The sequence below is a fragment of the Mastigoproctus giganteus genome, chromosome 2 (assembly GCF_048544385.1).
Source record: "Mastigoproctus giganteus isolate SK-2022 chromosome 2, ASM4854438v1, whole genome shotgun sequence".
NCBI classification, from domain to species: Eukaryota; Metazoa; Arthropoda; class Arachnida; order Uropygi; family Thelyphonidae; genus Mastigoproctus; species Mastigoproctus giganteus.
In genome coordinates this window covers 167,273,895-167,299,284 of record NC_143576.1, presented here as the reverse complement: position 1 = coordinate 167,299,284, position 25,390 = coordinate 167,273,895, and the positions used below count along the sequence as shown (strand labels likewise).

The 25,390-nt window shown below is 37.9% G+C and overlaps 1 protein-coding gene across 2 annotated transcripts in view; it reads right to left on the bottom strand.

The window, feature by feature from the left end:
- LOC150089728 (methionyl-tRNA formyltransferase, mitochondrial) overlaps positions 1 to 25,390 on the bottom strand; it is a 164,471-nt gene that overhangs the window by 68,649 nt on the left and 70,432 nt on the right. For both annotated transcript variants that reach the window (XM_090368768.1, XM_090368770.1), the window contains exon 4: positions 12,354 to 12,476. In XM_090368768.1, coding sequence (XP_090224894.1) covers positions 12,354 to 12,476 — 123 coding nt within the window. The remainder of the gene's footprint in view (positions 1 to 12,353; positions 12,477 to 25,390) is intronic.

Sequence of the window (25,390 nt, the reverse complement as noted above, 5' to 3'; positions counted from 1 at the left end):
GCACCCCATCTTCTCTCACGTGTTTGAGCCACCTGCACATATAAAGGTCGTTCCATGTCAAGTGTCTCAAATTTGAAGATGATCCTTGCCTGACCATCATCAATTTTTGTTCAAACTGTTTGTGCAAAATTTCAGCTCCATATATATATAGTTCAGGTGCTAGGGCCTTTTCTGTGGAGGTCATCCATGAAATGTTAATTTGACTGTGAAGAATTTGCAAATTTTTTCATGTTGCTATTCCACAACTACAGCATCTAGCACCCTGAAATTTGGTAAACTTTTTCAACTTCTCTGTGTTGAACAAGAAAATTCCAGGCAAAATTCACAAATCAATGTATTTTTTTAAAATTAGGTCTGAAAGTAGCCCCAAAAATTCACAAATATGAGCTATATTCTAGAAATCCATAACTTTAAAATAAAAACCTCTTGTAATCTTCTGTTTGGCCAGTTTATTAATCATCTCCATGCAACAATACTATGCAAGCTTCAGTCCAGAAGCTGGTTTCCTCGTTGAGATATTTGCCCATGAACATGTGGCCAAAATTTGAAGCACCAAATTTTACCTATGTTCAGAGTCAAATATCTCAAAAGTTGTCTCCTCCAATTTTTTTTCTAGTACCAGTGAAAACAGCAGTTTTATTTTATTTATTTATTTTTTATTATTATAAACCAGTTTTTCCATTTTGGTGACTTTCCATTTAAGGTATGAAAAAAAGCTTTAAAGATCATGCAATTTGTCACATGGTAGTATTAATTGAATTGGAAAGTTTAACATGTCATGCAGCCAAAACCCCAAAAGCTAGAAGCCTGATATTTGGTATACTTACTCAGCTTTTTGTGGCGAACACAGAAATTGCACTGCCAAAACTTCCAAGCATGTATATTTACCAAAATTAAGTATGAAAGTGGCCATGAAAATTCACTGTGAGCCAGGCAGGTGCAGCCATAGGTGGGTGGGCACCTAAGATTCCAAGCCTAAAATAGGGTCTTTATCTAGGATCCTAAGCCTTCGAGTTTTTGTCTAGGATCCCAAGCCTATGGTCTTTGCCTAGGATCCAAATCTGAATACTGCAAAGTATTATTGCTTTGAAATGAGCCGGAACTTCTCACTGATGCTTAACGTAACTTTTTCAGATAAACTGCATTGTTGTCCATTGCTGTTGCTGTGGGAGCTAGAAGAATGGCAATAATGTGCTGTTCAGGAATCCAGCAGGTGTCTTTTCTTGGAGGCCAATGGAATGAATGAGCAATTTCAAGAGGATGCATGAGGTTGATTAAAGCAACATGCTCCTCTCCTCAAGTGAAGTTTCACAAACATTGCCAACCCATCAGTTGTTGTCATAAATGCAGGCTATGCATTAGCATTAGTTGAGGCATATGATGCAACAAAGCAAGCTTATACAGCATCAGCAAAAAAAAAAAAAAAAAAACTTCCCATTTCACCCATCCGGTAAATACAAATGTTTGTCTAGTTCAGCCTTAAATTTATTTAAGCTATCAACTTCCACAACAACAGATGGAAGTCTGTTCCAGCAATCAACTACCTGCTGGCTAAAGGCAAACTTTGAATCTAAGCCCCCTCAGGTTCTTAATCTCAGCAAGTGGAAGTATCCCATCAGCATTGAGCCTGCTGAAACCATTCAAGGCCTTGTACACCTCAATCAGATCACCTCACAGGTGCCTAATCTCCAGATGCTGCAACTTACAGAACCCTTTGTTCCTCTCATCAATCGTGTTGCCCTTCTCTGTACTCATTCTAGCAACTCTACATCCCTCCTAAAATGAGGCCTCCAGCCCTGTACACAGTACTCAAGGTATGGCCTGACCATCGCCTTATACATAGGTATAATCACCTCCTTGTTTTTGCTAGCAAAATTCCTATATGTCATTGACAAAAGTCCATGACCTGCTCTGGCAGCCCGTCTGCACTGCTCAGAGAACTTCATATCCGATTGCACAATTATTGTCCAGTTTCAAGATTTAAAACCTGTAAACCAGTAGTGTCTAGAGAAGGAGTGGCGAACCCATGGCATGCGTACAAATTTTTTGGGCACACGGAATTTTCAGAGCATCCCAAAAAAATTTCAAACTTCGAAACAACATCACTCCAGGAATCCACCTTGAGGCATGACTTGCACATGGCCGTTCTCTCTGCCAGGGATGTAGTGACGTCACACCATTCAGTAAATAGCTGTATTCATGCAGTGAGTTGTTTGAAGTAGAAATGGTGAGACATACTGACAAAATTGTGTGATAATGTGTCTTGAATATTGCCTTCCGGGGGGGGGGCACACGAGGGTAGTTTTTTTTTAAAAGATTTAACCAATTTTGGCATGCACCCTTAAACAGATTCACCACCCCTGGTCTAGAGATTTCTTGATGTCAGCTATAAATGAGACTGCATCATTTCCCACTCTGCTGATCCAAAGGTACAAAGTAGTGGTTCCCCTTGTTCCAAAAACAGCATGATCATCTTTGAAACTTTCTTCTTGAAGTGGCCTGTCTGCCTCAATTTCATCCTTTGGAAAAAAGAAGAATTTAATTCCATTCAAATTCTCATCATAAAATGTGAATAAAGTCAGCTGGAGTCAGGATTTGATTTTTCAAAGGGTACTAAAGACTTTTCATGTTCAGTGCAAAAGGTTGAATAAATTTACCAAATTCCAGGCTGCTAGAAGCTGTGGAATAGCAACATGTGAAACTTTGAAAATTCTTCACAATAAATTTCACATTTCATGGATGACCTCCACAGAAAAGGCCCTAGTGCCTGAACCATATTATATATGGAGCTGAAATTTTGCAGAAGTTCATAGGACATATGTATGGAAAGCCATACCAAGTTTGAACAAAACTGAATATGGTGTGGAGACCCTTTGGTCACTTGACATGGAATGACCCAGAATGGAACTTGTGGGGGGGGATGACTTGCACAGTAGCAGAGCTCTTCTGGATGCAATGAATGACTGCTTTCTCCACCAGCATGTTAGATAGTCAACAAGAGAAAGCCATACTCTTTATCTGATTACTCATTCAAAATCCCCAGTAAAGGATCCATATAATGGCAGAAATCATTACAATATATTGATGTGTGATTTATTTAAAGATATAACTACTGTCAAGGGTAAAGGGAAGAGATACTGCTTTCATAAAGGTGATTACAATGGCCTCAGCCAATTTTTATATTCTTTTTAGCTGGACCAACTGATGACATTACCAACTACAATTTATAATTGGAAAGCATTCAGAGAAGTAATCATAGAAGCTACTAATAATTTTAATACCAACTAAGACACAGTTTAATCAATTTTGGACATGGATGTCAGATGAAGTGAAGAGCCTAGTAGCAGAGAAAAAAAATGAATAGGATAATTACAAATTATCAGAGGTCATAAAAAGCTACATTAAGTGCAAAGTAATCTGCAATCAAATCACTAATGGGTGGGAAGGTTAGAAAAGCTAAGGAAAATTATGAGAAGCCTTTAGCAAAGAATACAAAGAAAAGAATTCTTTCTTATGTATTAATGGGTTGAACCATATTGGCTTACTAGATATGAATGGTATAACTATTAATGATCCTGTTCAGTTTGCTAACAAGCTAAACAAAATTTTACATCTACATTCATGCATGAAAAAGTTTTTAGGGTTAGAATACCAAAAGTACACACAGTTATAACTGGGGATAAATGACTGTGTTGACTGAGAAGAAAGTGGAAGAGAAACTGTTGCAGCTAAAAGTAAATAAAATATGTGGGGCAGATGGAATCTACCCAGCTACATTAAAAGAAGCAGCAAGAGAAGTAAGCAAACCTTTGGCCATAATTATGAAAACACCCTTGGATTCAGAGCATGTTCCTATAGACTGGAGATATGCAACTGTCTCTCCTATTCACAGAGAGAGAGAGAGAGATCAATGGGCAAAGTGATGAAATTCAAACCTGTAAGCCTCTTCTGTTACTGGGAAAATAATGGAGTGAGGGTTAAATAAGTACTGCAGGATCATCTTCAAAGAAATATGGTTATAAAGAAACCACACTGTGGCTTAGTTAATGAGAGAGCCAATCACATTGGATGACCAATCTGATTGGCTACTATGACAGTAAAAAAGAACTGAATGCAAAATATAATTTTTACAATGTAAACTTAGACCTGCTATGTGGCATTAGAGACAAGATACTGCCATAGATAAAGGAATGGTTGCAGTGGTGGGATTCAAATAATTTAACAACCGGTTCGCTGCTCTAATGACCTTTCTAAGTATAAAAAAACTATATACCGAAAGGTAGTTTATTATTTTATGCAGTTAATACTTAAATAATAACAATAAAAGAGGTCCACAAAACTAGAGTATGTTATAAGTAAGAATTTTAAAATATTAATGAAAAAATATTAAATAATACCTGACAAAAAACAATAAAACTGTTATTTAAGATATTTCCATATTGCTTCTTGATTGGCGTCCTCACTTGCAATTTTCTTCACTTTTATCCGAGCATCATTGGCTGAGTGATTTATCCTTAACCATCTTTTCACTGTAGGAGTAGGATCCCATTCCTTTAGAGGTAGGCCGATTAGTCTAATAGTCATTGTGTTTGATATATTAGAAACAGTTAGGCGACTTCTCTTCTCTGAACACATTATGTTCATCTTTGAAAAACCCCTTTCCGCTTCTGCTGAACTTACAGCAATTGTTCTGACAATATTTTTAGCTCTTTGAACACTTTCAGGAATTGCATAATTCTGGGAATTTTTTAAAACGTTTTCCACTAAATCTCGATAATCATTAATATCAATTTGATAATTAAAAATGTCATTAAATACGAGCAATTGTTCTTCAGCTGCTTTCCATGGAATTAGTACTTCTTCAATATTCCAGTAATCTGGCTCCAAAAAATTGAGAAATTGTAATTTATTCCTATCTTTAAATTGGCTACAAATGCTCTTAAATGCTCACATTCCATTAGTCTTAAATGTTCACAATCCATTAGTCTTTTTTTTTTTAATTCGTTACGATGTTTTCTAAAAGTCTTCCCCGAGGAAGCCCAAATCGATGATTTTCTACAAATTTTATATTTTTGAAGGTTTCTGAAGTAATTAATTCATCAACTTTTTTTTCGTATGGACCCTTTTACTTTCCAAGCATTTGAAATGCTTTAATAGATCTTATCACGAGTTTTTCAGCCTTTATTATGTCTATATTTCTTGCTTGCAGTGCATTTGAAAGAAGAGAAATTTCGTTTAAAATATCAATCATCAATGCCAAATCAGTTATAAAATATATATTTTCAAGACGGGCAGCCATACCTAAGTACTTCTTATTTGACCTTAAACTACAGGCAGCCCATCTTGGTCCCAAAACTCTACCAATCTTTATAATTTCAATCCCAAGTTGTTCGGATATTTTGGAAAGTTCAATTTGGTTCTTATTGGATTGATGAAAAATAGTATATATCTTATCAATAAATATTTTAAAATGATTTACTTGCTTTATTTCCTTTATCGAATCATCTAAAACAAGATGGAGGCAATGATTTAAACAGTGCCATATTATTATGTTTGGAAACTCTTTTGCAATCCTAGTGCTCATTCCAGATTTTCTCTCAAGCATAACGCTGGCACCATCGGAGCAAAATCCTATTAAATTTTTTTCTAGGTAGTTCTTAGTTTTTTTCCATAACTGAAGAACATATTGTCTCTGCATCTTGTTTTTCCAATTCAACTAGTTCAACGAAAATTGTTTGTTGGTGATGTAACTGAATCCAAGGCCAATTCTAATACAACAAATTCTGATTTTGGTTTCTTATTGAAAAAATCTGTCAAACTCAAACTTTTCATCCTTTTAAGAGCTACTGCAAAAAATTTTAAAAATGTTTTATTTTAATATATTATTGAGCAGGAGCGGATATGTGCCTATATATTTGAATATTTTTACTGGTTCTGTCCACGTGTGGTCATATCATAAACTTTTATAAACAAAGCACTATGCTTATACCATTGATAAACATCAGTCAGAACATACATTTTCTTCATTTTATCGATACTAAACGAAATTTCTTGCTGAATTAATAAATGGCATAGGCTATGCGGATTAAATACGATAGAATACCAGGCGCCCACCTTAGAGAGAACCCTGATCACAAGTGCCATTTTAACAACCGGTTCGCCGAACTCAACAAAAAATTAGGTATCAGTTCTGCCGAACCGGTGCGAACCGGCTGAATCCCACCATTGGATGGTTGAGTGGCAGCAGGCAGAGAGTGGCTATTAATAGGTGCCGCTCTTCTTGAACTGATATTATTCATGGAGTAGCTAAGGGTGGGCCTTAAGAGACCCCACTAATAACATTAGCAAGTTCACTGTTCGGTCTCCTTACTATTGTTAAAATTTATTAGTCATATTCATGAGGGCATATATCAGACTTAATGTCTGCAATGATTAATGAATCAGGGTATGCTACTGTAACAAGGTCTAGAAAAATTAAGCATATGAGCTGGAAAAATGGCAATTGAAGTTTAACATTGACAAATGCAAGGTGCTGCATATTGGTAGTGCTAATTCCAGATAAACATATCTGGAGTTAATGCTACCAATATGCAGCACTTCTCTTGAATAGTCAGATATAAAGTTCTCTGAAAAATTCAGCCAGACTGCTAGGACAGCTCATTTTGTCAATGATACAGGAACTTTTTCAGCAGAGGAAGTGACTGTCCCATTGTACAAGGTAATGGTTAGGCCACATCTTCTGAGTGCTGCATACAGGTCTGGAAACCTCACTTTAGAAAGGATGTGGATCTGTGGGAACATTCACAGAAGGGAAACAAGTTAGTCAAGGACACAAAAGGTTACTCTTACCATAAAAGACTTTGGTTCTGCAAATTGTGTTTGGAAACTAGGCACCTAGGCAGAGAAATGATTAAAGTGCTTAGGGTTTACATGGATTCAGTAAACTACATGATGGCATCCTTACTCTCTCAGACAACAAAAATAAGGAAATGTAAATTTAATTTCAAGGATGGTTTTAAGACAGATGAGTTAAAATTTTCTTTCAGCCATTCAGTAATTGATTGCTGGAACAGACTTCCATCTAGTGCTGAGGAAGTGGGTAGTCTGAATAAATTTAAGGAAGAATTAGCATTAGCATTAGTAGAGGCATATGATGCAAGAAAGCAAGCTAATTCAGCATCAGCCAAAAAAAAAAAAAAAAAAAAACACACACACCACTCCCATTTCACCCCTCCGTTCGTTCGAAATACCTGTCCAGTTGAGCTTTAAATTTGTTTAGGCTATCAACTTCAACGACAAGTGATGGAAGTCGGTTCCACCAACCAACCACCCGCTGGCCAAAGGCAAATTTCCGCACATCTATCCGACATCCGTCCTTCCTCAATTTGAATTTATGCCCTCTGAGGTGATTATTCTCAGCAAGATGAAGATTCCCATTGGCATTGAGCATGCTCAACCCATTCAAAGCCTTATACACCTCTATCAGATCACCTCGCCGATCAGATCAGATCACCTCCAGACTCTGTAATTTGCAAAACTTAAGCCTTTCTTCGTAAGAGCAACCCTTTGTTCCATTCACTAATCTTGTTGCCCTTCTCTGTACCCGTTCCAGCAGCTCTACATCCTTCTTGAAATGAGGCCTCCAGACCTGTATACAGTACTCAAGATGTGGCCTAACCATTGCCTTATACAAGGAATTAATAATCACCTCCTTATCCCTGCTAGAAAAATTCCTGTATATCATTGAGAAGACACCATGAGCTACTCTTGCAGCTCGTCTGCACTGCTCAGAGAACTTCATATCTGCCTGCACAATCACCCCCAGGTCCCTTTCATTCTCTACCACTGTCAGTGTAGTACCGCAGAGTTGATACGTTGCTCTGGGGTTACTGTTTCCATATGTAGTACTTTACATTTGTCAATGTTAAACTTCATTTGCCACCTCTCAGCCCATCTGTTCAACCTTTCCAGATCCTGTTGCAGCAGCATAGCGTCAGTAGTGTCCTTAACAACCCTGCCAACCTTTGTATCATCTGCAAACTTGGACATTAAACTTGATATCCCATCATCAATATCATTCATAAACACCGAAAACAACAACGGACCCAATACTGAACCCTGAGGAACTCCACTAATAACATTAGTCCACGTTGAGCAGTGTCCATTGATTACCACTCTCTGTCTTCTGCCACTCAACCATCCCCTTATCCATAGCAGCAATTTGCCTCCAATGCCACACTGCTCCAATTTGTGCAGCAGTCTTCCATGTGCAACAGTATCAAAAGCCTTTCTAAGATCCAAATATATAATATCAAAGTTATTCCCTGCATCCAGTTCTTTTGTGACTACATCATAGTATCCAATCAAATTGGTCAGGCAAGACCTGCCCTTAACAAAACCATGCTGCGTCTGAGCTATAACTGAATTCTTGTCTAGATGATCCTGCAGTGCTTCTTTAACCAGTGCCTCCATTAATTTACCTGGAACAGAAGTTAAACTAACAGGTCTATAATTACTTGTGTCAGCCTTTGATCCTCCTTTGTGAATTGCGGTTACATTTGCACATCTCCAGTCTATGGGTACCTCCCCTGAGTCCAAAGAAGCTAAAGAAATTAGACACACATTAGAGGAGATAAAAAGATGTGGTGGTTCCCCCCACAGGCTAATGCTATATAAGCATACTTCCTTGCAAAATTTGCCACTACTAATATAAGCAGATAAATTACTGAGTTTCTCAGAAGTTAGAAGCATCAAGTGCATCATTTCTGTAAATTACACATGTTCTAAATCTGGTTAGCAAGTGATAACTCAGTACTGAGTTTCTTAAAAGTAACACAATTAAAACATGATGGTTCTATTGCATCCTCAGCTAAAGATAATGCTGACATACAAGCACATACTTTTCTTCTGACTTTTGTATTGACAATCCTGGTAAACTACCTCCTAGTATTCCAATTAAACTCCATTCAATGCCTCCTGTAGTCTCCTATCAAAAGCATATCAGAAGAATTTTGAACAATCTAGATTCCAAGAAAGCTCTAGGCTTAAAGTGTAAAATCCTGTTTGGTACAAATAGGAAGTGGAAAACAGCAATAAAATTCTAACTGCCTTTCCCAAAATTCATTTTGATCCAAAATTTGCTAATATTAGTGTTATTAAAGTGAATTTCCAGCAACTGGTCACTATGGATCTTAACCAATTTTTCTTCCTCTTGCAGATCGAGTTCTAACATTGGAAGGTTTCTTGTTGCAAATGGGTCTCATACCCACAAATATTCGGTATCAAGGGTACCAATAGTAATGCTCAATTTTTGTCTTCAACAGCTCTAATGTTTTGCTTATTAAATCAATTTAGTATAATTCGTTTTCACAGTCAAGGAAACATTTCTAAATTTTTTTCATTTACATATTTTTTCCATATATTCAACTTTTCTTTAAAGGTGAACAACTTGTCAGTAGAGGCGAGTAAATTTTCCTCTGAGCCTTGCACACATATTTAATTTATTAAGCTGCGTGAATAAACCTGCTAGAAAAGCTAATTTACAGCACCAAATTTCATCACTTAAATAATCAAAAAATTCTGAATGCTCCAGTGAAAAAAAAAAAAAATATGAGCATTTCCACATACAACTAGTGCACATGTATAAGTACATTTCCTTTCGATAGTCACTGAACTTCGATATGCATTATTAAAAAAAAAAAGACCACACTCCAGTTCCTGGCATCATTTTACAAAACTACATACTTTTTGTGGTCTAGTTTTGATATAATTGACCATTTTAACCACTTGATCAAGTATGAGTGTAAATTGGGTACAACTGTCTTTGCTGCTACTAGACCTTCTCTGTGTATAAAACAGTGTGTTGTAATAATATTTGAATTGTGTCGTTTAACTTAGTTTACAAATCCGTTTAGTGCTCCTGTCATCGAGGGACACTGTCAGTACAAATGCCGACACATAACTTTCATATATACCACACTTTTGTAAATAATTATTCATTATTTCGAAAATATCTTAGCCGGTTGTTCTTTAAGTGAGTTCTTTGCAAAAAAAAAACAAAAAAGATTAATAATTGTGTTGTTTTCAATAAACCTGGCAAATGCTATTAATTGGGCTTTCCCACTAATATCTGTAGATTCATCTACTTACAATTCAAACAGTCGCCCAAAATTATTAATATGTTGAACAACTTATTACACACCATTGGAAAGAACTCAACAAGTAGGTTTAAAATATAATTTTAAAATATTTTTAAAATTAAAAATGGCAGCGCCAGACAGGAAAATGTGAGTAATTTTTGTGTCCCCACCCTCTATTTCTGTCGCTAATGGAGCTAAAATTTAAAAATCACGTTAACTATGTTATTCGATGCTTATCAAGGGAAAACTATTCCAACTGAAATCTACGATTTACTTTTTGTGTTAAAATTATAAAAAAACAATTTTTTATTGTTTTATATTGCACTTCGATAGTGTGCTTCTTTGTACTAAGTAACTCTCCTTTTGGTGACAAAAAGGTTGCTAAATAGTTAGTTAATAATTCTATAAAGGTCATTTATAAATTTTGTGACGAAAAGTAATTTTTAACAATTTTCAAAGCTGGAGTTGTCCCGGCAAGAAGGTGCTCAGAGAGCTTGTGTTGAGGCAGTGGTGGGGAGGTGCCTGCATGGAGTCTTGCATGGCCCTCACCTGCCAGTCACTTCTCCCCCAAGACTTTAATTGCTTCTCCAGGAAGAAGTTAGAGTCACTTCTCCCACCCTTATCATTCACAACAACTGAAAAGACTCAAATAAACAACGTTTTCATTAATTCCTCAGTTTTAGGCCAAGCCGGGGTACTAGAAACTTTTTTCAGTTACCATAAAGCTCTCCATTTGAGATACTACACTAACAATCATTCATAACTATGGACCCTTCATCCTGAGTGCCCAGCACTTAGTAGTTGACCGATTTTTATTATAAAACTTCGGATTTATTATTATTTTTTTTAAATTTGCATTTTCTGTAGCACCCTTGAAGCATACTCGCAGCACACTAATGTGCCATAGCACACAGGTTGAGAAACACTGACTTATTTGATTTCAATCCTTCTAAAACTCAGTTCTATTTTATGTCTCACAAAAAGGATCCTTCTGCTCCTAAGCTTTTCTTTGATGACACTCAGATTTCTAGACAAGATCACATCTCTATCAGGGATTACCCTACTTCTAATCTCCCTTGGCATAAGCACACCACACTTCCTCTGCATCTAAACAACTGAATTTTCTCTTTTGCTCTTAGCATTACTCTGCTTCTAAACAATTTCTCACTCTGTGCAAATCTTAAATCTGATCTACCATGGAATATTGTTCCCACATCTGGGGTGGTACACCCAAAACCTTTCTCAGGCTTCTAGACTCTATTCAAAGGATGGCAGTCAGGTTAATTAATGACTCATCTCTTGCAAAGTTTTGCTGCTCTCTGTGTCATAGGCGTTCTGTTTCTGCTGTATGCCTTTTTTATATCCTTCCATGCATAGTGTTCTTCTCAAATGGCTTCTATAATTTCCCCTTTCTCTTCTAAAACAGTCTGAACACATGCAAAATTGAGTCAGCATACATTTACTGTCAAACTCAAAACTGAATCAACTTTTTCTTCTTCTTCATTCATCCCTTAAACTTCTGTGTTCTGTAACCTTCCTTCACACGTGTTTCCTGAAAATTACAATCTGCATAAATTAGTCTAATGTTAACAAGTATCTTCCTCTTTCTTCTCAACCTTCATCCCATGCACAGTACTAAGTATGATAGGTTCTAATACCTTTTGTGTTTTGAGCTTTCATAAACAAAATTACAGTCACTAATGGATTGCCATTTTTGGATTGGTGATAAATGACTTAGGCTATGAGGCATCAGCATGCCATGTCTGTAAATTATATGTATTTTAAATCTGGATGGGAAGTGATAAATTACCTCAGGCATAGGATACTGCTGAGTCTTTTCTACTCAATATCTGTGTGTCCACAATCAACAGAATGACTGTTCAGTTCTGGACTCAGTAGAATAATGTCTTCAAGATTTAACAAAATTCAGAAGTGTTCAAAAAGATTTGGACATCGTAGACAGATAAGATAGATAATGGTGTGCAAGAGAGGTTTAGCACCATCTGCAGATAATAGGCAATTAATGCTCAACTCAGTCAAAAATTTTACAACAACATTAACAAAATATTTGTGGCTTTTCCTCCTATTAATAAACTTAAGAACTTTTTTTGTAAAATAATAAGAGAAGTTTACCTCAATATTGAGCATTACAGCTCTGGTTCATACTATCTAAACCTAAGAACATAATAATAATAAGGATCTAAACACATTTACTGTTTTGGAGCAACTTCTATAATTGTGACTCCAGTTTCTTCATCTCCATTGAGAATAGCATGAATAATTGGTGCAGCTCCTCTCCACCGTGGCAGTAAACTAGCATGAGCATTCAACATTCCACTAAAATGAAAAGAAACAATGCAATGAATTTTAAATATTCTCAAGTTTTATATCTTATATTATAGATTGACATTAAATATTAAGCAAAATAATAATAATAATAATTTTTAAAATTAAATGTTTTCTGGTATCAGGCTATAGCCTAAATAGTTGAAATCACTATTTTTAGAGTTAAAATTTAAATAGAGTAAATTCTGTAGGACTGTAAAAAAATTTACAAATAATTCCAAATCTAGAAATTACTTTGCATTACAGACCCACCAGGGAAAACATTAGCATCAGTTGAGGCTTATGATGGAAGAAAGCAAGCTTATAACAGCATTAGTGAAAAATAAAACCTCCCCATTTCACCCATCCAGTCACTCCAAATGTTTGTCTAGTTCAAGCTTTAAATTTATTTAAGCTATCAACTTCTGTTCCAGCAATCAACTACCCGCTGGCTAAGGCAAACTTCCGCACATCTATTCTACAACTGTCTTTCCTCAATATGAATCTATGCCCCCTCAGGTTCTTAATCTGAGCAAGCGGAAGTATCTCATCAACATTGAGCCTGCTCAATGCCTTGTCCACCTCAATCATATCACCTCGCAGGTATCTAATCTCTAGATGCTGCAACTTACAGAATTAAGCCTCTCCTGGTAAGCGAACCCTTTTGTTCCTCTCATCAATCTTGTTGCCCTTCTCTGTACTTGTTCTAGCAACTCTACATCCTTCCTAAAATGAGGCCTGTACTCATTTTACTTTCTAAAATGAGACCTGTACTCAGTACTCAAGGTGAGGCCTGACCATTGCCTTATATAAAGACAGTGGCGGCATGTGACTCTGATGTTTGGGGGTGCTGCATCTTAAAGTAATATTAAATTGGCCTTGGTTATAAGACATGTAAACATACACAGTAATATTAATAAGCAAGTTAAAAATACTACAAAACATTAACTAGACATTTACCATTAACAGACTTGAACTTTTATTTAAAAACAAAATCCATTCTTCAGTTTTTATTTGTTGAAAATAAATTAGTAACTTTTTCATTCAAGTTCGGTGCACTGCTGACCAAGCTTTTCTCTATTGAAAGCACTGCTTGAGCATTTAGCCTTTCCTGATTCATAGTGCTCCTTAAAAATGTTTTCATTCTTTTTAATGTCGAATGGCAGCATTTTGGGCTCTGAAGTAGTCATCGGAATGGTCAAAATAACTTTTATGAGTTTAGTTTTGTAAGTTCACCAAGAACTTCAGCTAGATTATTTTCTGAGATAAATTTCAGCAAGTCAGTTAACTTGCAATAATTGTGTATCATGTCTGCTATAGAAAACTTGTAATTCCGTAAGAAGTTTTTCTCTTTCAATCATGGGATATGCCTCAGTAGTCTCCCATACCTCTTCCATTGCATTTTCATATGAAAAATAACAGTTTTCCTTGTTAAACAATTTAGCAACAATTAATTGCTTTGTAAAAGAATATCTCTCACCTATGTCAACACTTATAGTCACATACTTCTTTCACTTCAATCATGAGTATTTTTGAAGGATTTTCACAGTACACTGAATTCCTGATTTTTAGAATGGTATTCTTAAAGTTTCCTATATATTCATGTATTTTAACTACCTCAATTTCTCAAGATTGCATTTGATTATAAATAAATTCCACATGAGGCATTATCTGATGGAAAAGTTCTAACCAGAACTTGAATTTTTCATATCTCGAGATGTGCAAAATTCCAGTTGCTTCTGAAATTGTCTTATCTGTGTTTGCTGTTGCTTGTAGTTCCTCCATGCACTTTTTTAAGGATTTAAAAAACGTTTTCATAAATGCTGTCCACAGTGCATATATTGAAGTTCCATCTGGTATCGACATGAGGTTCGAAAAGAATATTCTTGAATCTCTGATACTACTTGCTGCATTTCTCATCATCAGATTCAGTTGGTGTGCATAGCAGTGAATAAAATGTGCATTTTTGTACACTTATTTTATTTTAGCCTGAACTCCCCCTTTCTTGCCTTTCATCACACTTGTGCTATCAAATGTTTGAGCAACCAGTTTTTGAGTATTTCCTTCGAGGAGTATGTCTAACTGATCTAGAATGCACTTCGATATTCTGTCTGCCATTTGGTTTTCAGGAGTAAAAAAACACTCAAAAATGTCTCCATTCAGTTCATATCACAGAACTATTACCATTTGTATATGTTCTGAAACATCTCTTGTGTCATCAGCCATGACAGCTACGAATGAAGCTTCTTTAATTTCTCTTTTTATTTCAACCAGCATATTTGCAGCAAACAGTCAAGAATATCATTCTGAATAGTTTTTGAAATGCCTTTAAATGCTGCATAACTTTCTAAATGGCTCTCAAAATTGGAATCTAATGTAAGATGAAATTTATCAATCCTCTGAATGCTCCTGGATTTTTAGAATTGTCTTTTTTTTTTTTATGTCCACGTAAAGGAATTTCAAACTGTCCACAAAACTTAATGCAGTCTATTATTTTAGATAATACCTCACGATTCTTGGTAACTTTTCTGTTATGTTTACAGATCAAAAGTCTGCAGGCTATTCTTTAATATATTTACTCTAAACTGATCTTTAATATTTACACTTCCTAAAAGTGATAGTGAAATCACATTATCAATGTTTCTTCAAACTCTCATGTTTTAGAGTTTTTCTTTCATTCTGTTTATGTTTGTAAAGCCATTTTTTGTTCACATTAAGTCACCTGCAAACAGTAAACATGGAAAACAAAACAATGCATTTTTAACTTCACAACCACAAAGCCAACTTTTCCTTTGGTACCATTCAGTTTTAAAACTGCAAATATATTTCTTATTATTACTTATTCTCCGCTGAAAAATCTGAATCTTTGGTGTGGGGCAGAATTCTTTTTTAATTGCATTTTTTTTTCTTAGAGAGAGAGATATGTGTGAAAAACTAAGTTGCTGAAGAATATATGTTGAGAGCCTTGTCGATCAATTCGGCCCTGGAAAGATTGTGCAAGGCTCAAGGGGTAGAATTTTTTTCAGCCTAGACTGTACTTGTTAACAGGAGAGATTGCTTCTACAGGGATGGGATACACTTAAATAGAAAGGGTGCACGAATATTTGCTGATGCTATCGAGGCAGTGTTAGGTGGGTCGGAAAACTGCTAGCCTGGGGGGAGACAAAGACCAATAGATTGACAGTAGCCACTGGCAGAGGTGAAAGAGATTCTTGCACTGCTTCTATTAGAATGAGCAGAAGCCTGAAAAACAAGATGAATGATATTTCAGAGACTGCTGGGAGCCATTGCGGTACAAGTAAACACATGGGTTGTGTTAGGGTAGCTAAGAATAGAAACAGGTGCAGGTATACTTGCGTGTACACCAATGCTAGGAGTTTAGTAAATAAATTTGATGAATTTGAGGTATTGCTCAAAACATCAAAGGCAGATATTGTTGGGATATCAGAGACATGGTGTCACACAGATATAAGGGATGCAGAACTGCAATTTGGGGAGTACAACGTCTACAGAAAGGATAGACAGGATAGGAAGGGGGGAGAGGTTATGCTATTAGTTAAGAAACACATAAAAATCAAGGAAGTGAAGCCAGTCGACATCGCTGGACAGTGCAGTGTTGAGTCAGTTTGGTGTGACATAAGCATTGGGAGATCAAAATTGAGAGTAGGAGTGTGCTATAGGCCTAATGACTCTGATGAGTATAATAAGGAACTGTACAGGGAAATAGAGTGGGCCAGTAAATCAGAGAGTCTTATAATGGGAGATTTTAATTTCCCAGATATTGACTGGAATTTGGGGGCTAGTCACTCACACACTAGCAGGGCTTTTGTGGATTTATTGGATGATTGTTTTCTACATCAGCATGTTCGGGAGGCAACTAGAGGCAGTAATACTCTTGATTTGATTATTAGCAGTGATTCTTCATGCATTAAGAATCTGCAGATAAATGAACCACTAGGTGGCAGTGATCACAGTGTGCTGAAGTGGGATTTACTCAAAGAGGTAACTACCATTAGGGGTAAAGGGAAGGGTTATTGCTTCCGTAAAGGCGACTACGATGGACTGAGACAGTATTTAAATTCTATACAGTGGGACCAACTGATGATGTTACCAACAGCAAATTCAAAATGGGAAGCATTCAAAGAATTAATCATGGAAGCTACTAGGCTTTACATACCAACTAAGAAATATTGTTCAAGGTTTAGGCCAAAATGGATGTCAGATAAACTAATGAGGCATATGGCAGAAGAAAAATGCATGGGATACTTACAAATTAACACATGACACAGAAGCCTATGATAGATACAAGTTGATATGCAACCAAGTTACAAAGGAGGTTAGGCAGGCGAAGGCAGATTACGAGAAATGCTTGGCAAGGGATGCAAAGAAAAACAGCAAAGAGTTCTTTACTTATGTAAACTCTAGAAGGAAGGGGACGAATCAGATTGGTCCACTTGATATTGATGGGTCAACCGTTGATGACCCTGCTCAGGTAGCTAACAAACTAAATGAATATTTTGCATCGACATTCACATATGAGGAGTTATTCAGCGAGGGGAATGCCAGAGGTGTATTCAACTCTAGCAGTAAGCTACAGAATCTTGAAATAACTGGGAGTAAAGTGGAGGAGAAACTGTTGAAGATAAACACAAGAAAGGCACCCGGGGTGGATGGGCTCTATCCAGTTATATTAAAGGAGGCAGCAAAGGAAGTAAGCAAACCCTTAGCCATAATTATGAGAGCTTCCTTGGACTCAGGGGAGGTACCCATAGACTGGAAATGTGCAAATGTGATGCCAATTCACAAAGGAGGATCAAAGGCTGACACAAGTAATTATAGACCTGTGAGCTTAACTTCTGTTCCAGGAAAGTTAATGGAAGCACTGGTTAAAGAAGCACTGCAGGATCATTTAGACAAGACCTCAGTTATAGCTCGGACACAGCATGGTTTTGTTCAGGGGAAGTCTTGCCTGACCAATTTGATTGGATATTATGATGCAGTCACAAAAGAACTGGATGCAGGGAATAGCTTTGATATTATATACTTGGATCTTAGAAAGGCTTTTGATACTGTTGCACATGGAAGACTGCTACACAAATTGGAGCAGTGTGGCATTGGAGGCAAATTGCTGCTATGGATAAAGGGGTGGTTGAGGGAGAGAAGACAGAGAGTGGTAATCAATGGACACTGCCCATCGTGGACTAATGTTATTAGTGGAGTCCCTCAGGGCTCAGTGTTGGGTCCATTATTGTTTTCTGTATTTATAAATGATATTGATGATGGTATATCAAGCTTAATGTCCAAGTTTGCAGATGATACAAAGGTTGGCAGGGTTGTCAAGGACACTACTGACACTATGCTGCTGCAACAGGATCTGGAAAGGTTGAGCAGATGGGCTGAGAGGTGGCAAATGAAGTTTAACATTGACAAATGTAAAGTACTACACATGGGAAACAGCATGTGGTACTACACTGACAGTGGTAGAGAATGAAAGGGACTTGGGGATGGTGGTGCAGGCAGATATGAAGTTCTCTGAGCAGTGCAGACGGGCTGCAAGAGTAGCTCATGGAGTATTGTCAATGATATACAGGAATTTTTCCAGCAGGGATAAGGAGGTGATTATTCCCTTGTATAAGGCAATGGTCAGGCCACACCTAGAGTACTGTATACAGGTCTGGAGGCCTCATTTCAAGAAGGATGTAGAGCTGCTGGAACGAGTACAGAGAAGGGCAACAAGATTAGCGAATGGAACAAAGGGGGTGCTCTTACGAAGAAAGGCTAAGTTTTGCAAATTACAGTGTCTGGAGACTAGGCACCAGCGAGGTGATCTGATAGAGGTGTATAAAGCCTTGAATGGTTTGAGCATGCTCAATGCTGATGGGATTCTTCCTCTAGCTCAGAATAATCCCCTGAGAGGGCATAAATTCAAATTGAGGAAGGACAGATGTAGGATAGACGTGCGGAAATTTGCCTTTAGCCAGTGGGTGGTTGGTTGGTGGAACAGACTTCCATCCCTTGTGGTGGAGGTTGATAGCCTAAATAAGTTTAAGGCTCAGCTGGACAGGTATTTTGAACGAACAAAGGTGTGAAGTGGAAGTGGGTTTTTTTTTTTTTTTTTGGCTGATGCTGCATAAGCTTGCTTTCTTGCATCAAATGCCTCTACTAATGCTAATGCTATTCACTGTTGTGTGATTTACTTCATGGGGAAGCATGGAGGCCATGATTGAATCAAATTAAAAAAATCATGTGTCGTAGAAATAATGTTTTACTTACACATCACCTCATATAATTTCAACTTAATAAGTTCAAGCTCAATTTGCAATTAAGCTGTAATTATATAATTACACTATTGAATGTTGAGTATTGACTTAACACTGATATTATTTAGTTAATTAATGGGAATTCAGGCGAATAACAAACAGACACCGACATTGTGGCTACACACCCATCAAGGTCAGCAATGAAATCTGCACTGCACGCTTTACACTGACTTTGATTCATTTCACCTATAAAAAAATGTATATTGGCAAGCTGCCAACATGCTGGTTGCCAATAGCAACCAAGTACCAGATATTCACTGGAGGCAAAATTCCAAACTCCATGACCTGCATTGGCTGCACATCTGCACTACTCAGAGAACTTCATATCCAATTACTCAATTACCCCCAAGTCTTTTTCATTCTTCACCTCCCTGAGTGTAGTACCACACAGTTGGTACGTTTCCCTTGGCTTACTGCTACCCAAATGCAGTACTTTGCATTTGTCAATATTAAACTTCAATTGTCACTTCTCAGCCCATCTACCTAGCTTTTCTAGATCCTGTAAAGACAGTAGCATATTCTTTTTACTATCATTAACAACCCTGCCAACCTTGGTATCACTGCAAACATGGACACTAAGCCTGATATACTTTCATCGATATCATTGATAAATACACAAAACAAAGTGTCCAGCACCGAACCCTGAGGAACTCCACTAATAACATTAGTCCACATAGAGCAGTGTCCATTTATTACCACTCTCTGTCATCTCCCACTCAACCATCCCTTTATCCATTGCAGCAACTTGTCCTTAATGCCATACCGCTCCATATTGTACAGCAGTCTTCTGTGTGCAACAGTATCAAAAGCTTTCCTGAAATCCAAGTGTATGATATCAAAATTATTTTTTTGCATCCAGTTGCTTTGTGACCACAGCGTAGTATCCAATCAAATTCATAAGACAAGACTTCCCCTTAACAAACCCATGCTGTCTCAAATATTACTGCAGTCGTATCTAGATGATCCTGCATCACTTCTTTAACCAGTGACTCCATTATTTTCCATGGAACAGAAGTAAAACTAACAGGTCTATAATTATTTGTTTCACCCTTTGAATCTCCTTTATGAACTGGGGATACATTTGCACATCTCCAGTCCATGGAGACCTCCCATTAATCAAAGGATGCTCTCATAATTATGATTACGGGTTTGCTTACTTCCTCCACTGCCTCCTTCAATATAACTGGATAGATTCCATCTTTTTTATGTTTAACTTCAAAAAATTTCTCCTCCACTTTGCTCTCCATTATTACAAAATCATTTAGCTACCTGTTAGAGTTTAATAAACTTCTGTCCTCCCCTTCCTTACAGAATTCCTCATGAGTGAATTTAGATGCAAAATAATCATTCAGTTTGTCAGCTATCTGAGCAGGATCATCAACAGTCGAACCACCAACATCAAGTGGACCAATCTGATTCACCCCTTTCCTTCTAGAGTTTACATAAGTAAAGAACTCTTTGCTCTTTTTCTTTGCATCCTTTGTCAAGCATTTCTCGTAATCAGCCTTCATTTGCCTTGTGGTCCTTGAGGTTCTCACAGACTTTCTCTCAGATATGCCAGACAAGCTGTACTTGCTACCTGGGAGTCTAAAACGCTGATGGAACTGATATTCGGGTGACACTCAAGTCAAATGGACCCAATTTCGGTGAAGTCCGGACGGTCTGTGACAGCCAAATCCTCTGCTTGCACCTTCACAATAGTGGGACTGTTAGTAATCCTGGGTATAACCTCCATGCATAAGTACATGGTGGGTGCCACCCAGGTGTGAACCAACGTAAGCAGGGGTCGAGGTGTGGCGCCCACACCACATGGAGGAACGCCGCCCCTCTATGTTACCAGGCATTACTAGGTGGTAGATGACTCTCATCAACTGGTGAAATACCACCACTCTGCTTATTGGAGGCTTGAAGTGGTGGAACCCATGTTTAGTCTCTAGAGCTAAGTTCCGGTCAACCCTTCCCTATCTCTTCCATCATGCAGTATGATTGATGACTTTTGAGGTTATGATGAACGTCGTGGCAAGATCCAATATTCCTTACATTTCGAGGGTACAGCTCTAAAACGGTTTTTGCAGGCCGGCCGCTAGTTAGTACACCGGACCGAACCTATTGGTAACTCTCTAGGAGGCTTCCGGATCAGCTAGTGTATAATCTTGCTACCTCTACTCTGCCAGATAGTGACTGGAGGGAGTCCGAGTAGTGTGTATGCAGGGAGCATTGTCGAGGCCACGTTATGTCAAGGATCTGGGTATATTCTTACCATGTGTACACCATATCCAAAAATTTCATTACTTCATACAGCATGTCCCACCCACTTTTTCTTACTATTGAATACACCATGAATTGTCAAACTAATAGAGCAAGCTTATCTGCGAAAAGATCTAAACCTCCCAAGGACTTCCTAATTCATTTCACAAATATATGTGGTCTCAATTCTAATCTCAGCGATATCCATTTCCACTTGCAGTCTGCCAAACCCCATGTACTTTTTCTGACAGAATCACAGTTATCGGTTGATTCAACTACTGCTCATCTCAGATGCCCAAATTATTCGCTGTATGATTCCTTTCGCCTCAAAGGTGGTACTTGTGCATATGTCTGTTCTGATATTCTCTGTCAGACACTTGGCAATTTGGAATCTCCTCTCTTTGATCTTCTCTGGCTTAAAATCTCTCTACCTCATTGTGTCAAATTCATCTGTTGTCTCTACCGTTCTCCCAACTCCACTAATCACTTGGAGCTCTTTGACTTCCTCTAGTTGCAACTTGACTTTCTCCAGTCCAACTTTCCTAACAGTGAGGTAATTTTCCTTGGTGATTTTAATGTTCACAACACCAGCTGGCTTCCGTTTTCTAGTCACACCGACCGAGCAGGTCGAGATGCTGACGCTTTTGCAATTATTAATGACCTAGCACAGATTGTTCATTTACATACAAGAATACCGGACAATCCTAATCATACAGCCAATACGCTTGATCTTTTTCTCACAAACAACCCTTCTAAGTACACAGTCGAAGTGAGAGGTCCTTTAGGCACTTCAGATCACAACTTGGTGATTGTCTCTTCTCTTCTCCAATGGAACCTTTATCTCATGGCTATTCCCAACCTCGTGTTGTTTGGCATTACAAGAATGCAAAATGGGATGACCTGCGAGACTTCTTTTCTTCTTTTCCTTGGTTGAATTACTGTTTCAAAAGTTCTGATGTCAACGTTTGCTCAGATCGTGTCAGTGAAATTATTCTTGAAGGAATGGAATCGTTTATCCCACACTCCACTTTAAAATCTCGTCCTTTATCTAAACCTTGGTTTTCCAATAAATGTGCTAAGGCTGTCCAAGAGAAGAATGTTGCATATCGTAATTGGCTTGTTTCTAATTCTTCAGTTTCATTTTCTGCCTACACCAAAGCTCGCAACAATTGTAAAGCAGTTATTAATCAGTCCAAACTAGAGTTTGAACAGGCTAAGAGTAGAAAACTTGCTTCTTGCCCTAATGGTAGCCGAGCATTCTGGTCTCTTGCCAAAGCTATTGTCCGCAACTTTTGCCCATCTCTGGTCCCACCTCTGTCCAAACCACATGGTTCTGCTGTCACTTCAGCCAAGGATAAAGCTGACCTGCTAGCATCCCATTTTTCTTAAAGCTCATGTATTAATGATCTTGGTAAAACACCTCCCACCATTCCCAACACGGTCCTTTCAATGCCTCCTGTGGTCTTCCGTCAAAAGGATATCAGAAGGATTTTGATGTATCTTGATGCTAAGAAAGCTCCAGGTCCTGATGGTATTTCTCCTCTTCTTCTCAAAATCTGTGCTCCTGAACTTACTCCTATTCTTTGCCGCCTTTTTTCACTTTCTTATTCCAAAGGAGTTTTTCCTTCTGCTTGGAAATTTGCTCATATCCAGCCAGTTCCTAAAAAGGGTGACAAATCCCTCCCATCCAATTACTTCTACTCTATCTAAAGTAATTGAGAAATCAATTAACCGCCAACTCTTAAACTACCTAGAAACTTTCCGTCTGATCAACGATTGCCAGTATGGATTCCGTCAGTGTCGATCCACTGGTGATATTCTGGCTTATGTTTCCCATTTATGGACTAATTCAATGGAAAGGTTCGGTGAAACACAAGTAGTTGCTCTTGACATCTCAAAGGCTTTTGATCGTGTTTGGCATAAACGTCTTCTAAACAAGCTTCCATCTTATGGTTTGCCAACTGTTTTTAGTAATTGGTTATGCAGTTTTCTCTCTGATCGCTCACTGAGGGTGATGGTAGATGGCTCTCTGTCTTCAAACTTCTCCACTAATGCCGGTGTTCCCCAAGGTTCAGTTCTTTCCCCCACTCTTTTCCTCTTGTATATCAATGACCTTCTTCCATTGACTGGAAATCCTATCCATAGTTTTGCCGATGATAGCACATTGCATTCAACTTTCCATTTTGAGAAACCTTGTCCTGCTCAATCAGCTTCAACTTCTTGAAAATCTGCTACCAATTCCTTAAATGCCGATCTTCAGGTAATTCTCCAGTGGGGCAAAGACAACTTAGTTGATTTCAACCCTTCTAAAACTCAGTCTTGTCTTATATCTCGCAAAAAGGATTCTTCTGCTCCTATGCTTATCTTTAGTGACACTCCAATTTCTAGGCAAAAGGATATATCTCTTTTGGGGATTACCCTGACTTCTAATCTCTCTTGGCACAAGCACATTACAAATATTGCTTCCTCTGCATTTAAAAAACTTGGTTTTCTCTTTCGCTCTCGGCGTTACTTTTCTTCCAAACAGCTGCTCACTCTGTATAAATCGCAAATCCACCCTGCCATGGAATATTGTTCCTAAATCTGGGGTGGTGCCCCCAAAACCTCTCTCAGGCTTCTTGATTCCATTCAGAAGAGGGCAGTTAGGTTAATTAATGAATCATCTCTAACAGAGTCTCTCCACTCGCTGTCTCATCGACACACTGTTTCTGCTGCATACCTCTTCTACAGATACTTCCATGGGCACTGTTCTTCTGAATTGGCTTCTATAATTCCCGCTCTCTCTTTCAAAACAGTCCGAATACATGCCGCCACCAGCCAACATCCATTTACTGTCCAACTTCAAACCCACAGAACCAACTTTTCACCTTCCTCATTTATTCATTCAACTGCCGTTTGTTTTCTGGAACAACCTTCCTTCATACGTATTTCCGGAAAATTACAATCTACAGAAGTTCAAGTCCAATGTCAACAAATATCTTCTTTTGTCTTCTCAACCTCCAACCCAAGCACGGTACTAAATACTACAGGTTCTAATACCTCTCGTGTTTGGGGTTCACATAAAAAAAAAAAAAAAAACCTCCTTTCTCACTTGATTACAGACTAGCTTATATCTGCCATAGGCTTGCTTCTATGTCACCTGCTAATTTATATGCATCCAACGCATTTTTATTCTCTGCCACCCATTTCTTTCTTTTTTTTTTTCTTTATGAAACCCCAAACACGAGACATTAGAACCTATTATACTTAGTACCATGCTTGGGTTGGAGGTTGAGAAGACGAAAGAAGATATTTGTTGACATTAGATTTGAACTGCTGTAGACTGTAATTGTCAGGAAATACGTATGAAGGATGATTGTTCCAGAAAATGGCAGTTGAATAAACGAGGAAGATGAAAAGTTGGTTCTGTGAGTTTGAAGTTGGACAGTAAATGGATGTTGGCTGGTTGCGGCACGTTCGGACTGTTTTGAAAGAGAGAGAGAGAGAGAGCGGGAATTATAGAAGCCAATTCAGAAGAACAGCGCCCATGAGAGTATCTGTAGAAAAGGCATGCAGCGGAAACAGTATGTCTATGAGACAGCGAGAGGAAAGACTCTGTTTGAGAGGAGTCATTAATTAAAATAACTGCCCTCTTCTGAATGCAATCTAGAAGCTTGAGATAGGTTTTGGGGGCACCGCCCCAGGTGTGGAAACAATATTCCATGGTAGGGTGGATTTGCGATTTGTACAGAGTGAACAGCGGTTTGGAAGAAAAGTAACGCCGAGAGTGAAAGAGAAAAACCAAGTGTTTTAGATGCAGAGGAAGCAATATTTGTAATGTGCTTGTGCCAAGAGAAATTAGAAGTCAGGGTAATCCCCAAAAGACATATATCATTTTGCCTAGAAATCGGAGTGTTATCAAAGATAAGCATAAGAGCAGAAAAATCCTTTTTGTGAGATATAAGACAAGACTGAGTTTTAGAAGGGTTGAAATCAACTAAGTTGTCTTTGCCCCACTGGAGAATTACCTGGAGATCGGCATTTAAGGAATTGGTAGCGGATATTCAAGACGTTGAAGCAGATTGAGCAGGTCAAGGTTTTTCAAAATGGAAAGTGGAATGCAATGTACTATCATCAGCAAAACTATGGATAGGATTTCCAGTCAATGGCAGAAGGTCATTAATATGCAAGAGGAAAAGAGTGGGGGAAAGAACCGAACCTTGGGGAACACTAGTATTAATGGAAATATTAGAAGACAGAGAGCCATCTACCATCACCCTCGGTGAGCGAACAGAGAGAAAACTGGATAACCAATTACAAAAACAGTTGGCAAATCATAAGATGGAAGCTTGTTTAGAAGACCTTTATGCTAAACATGAT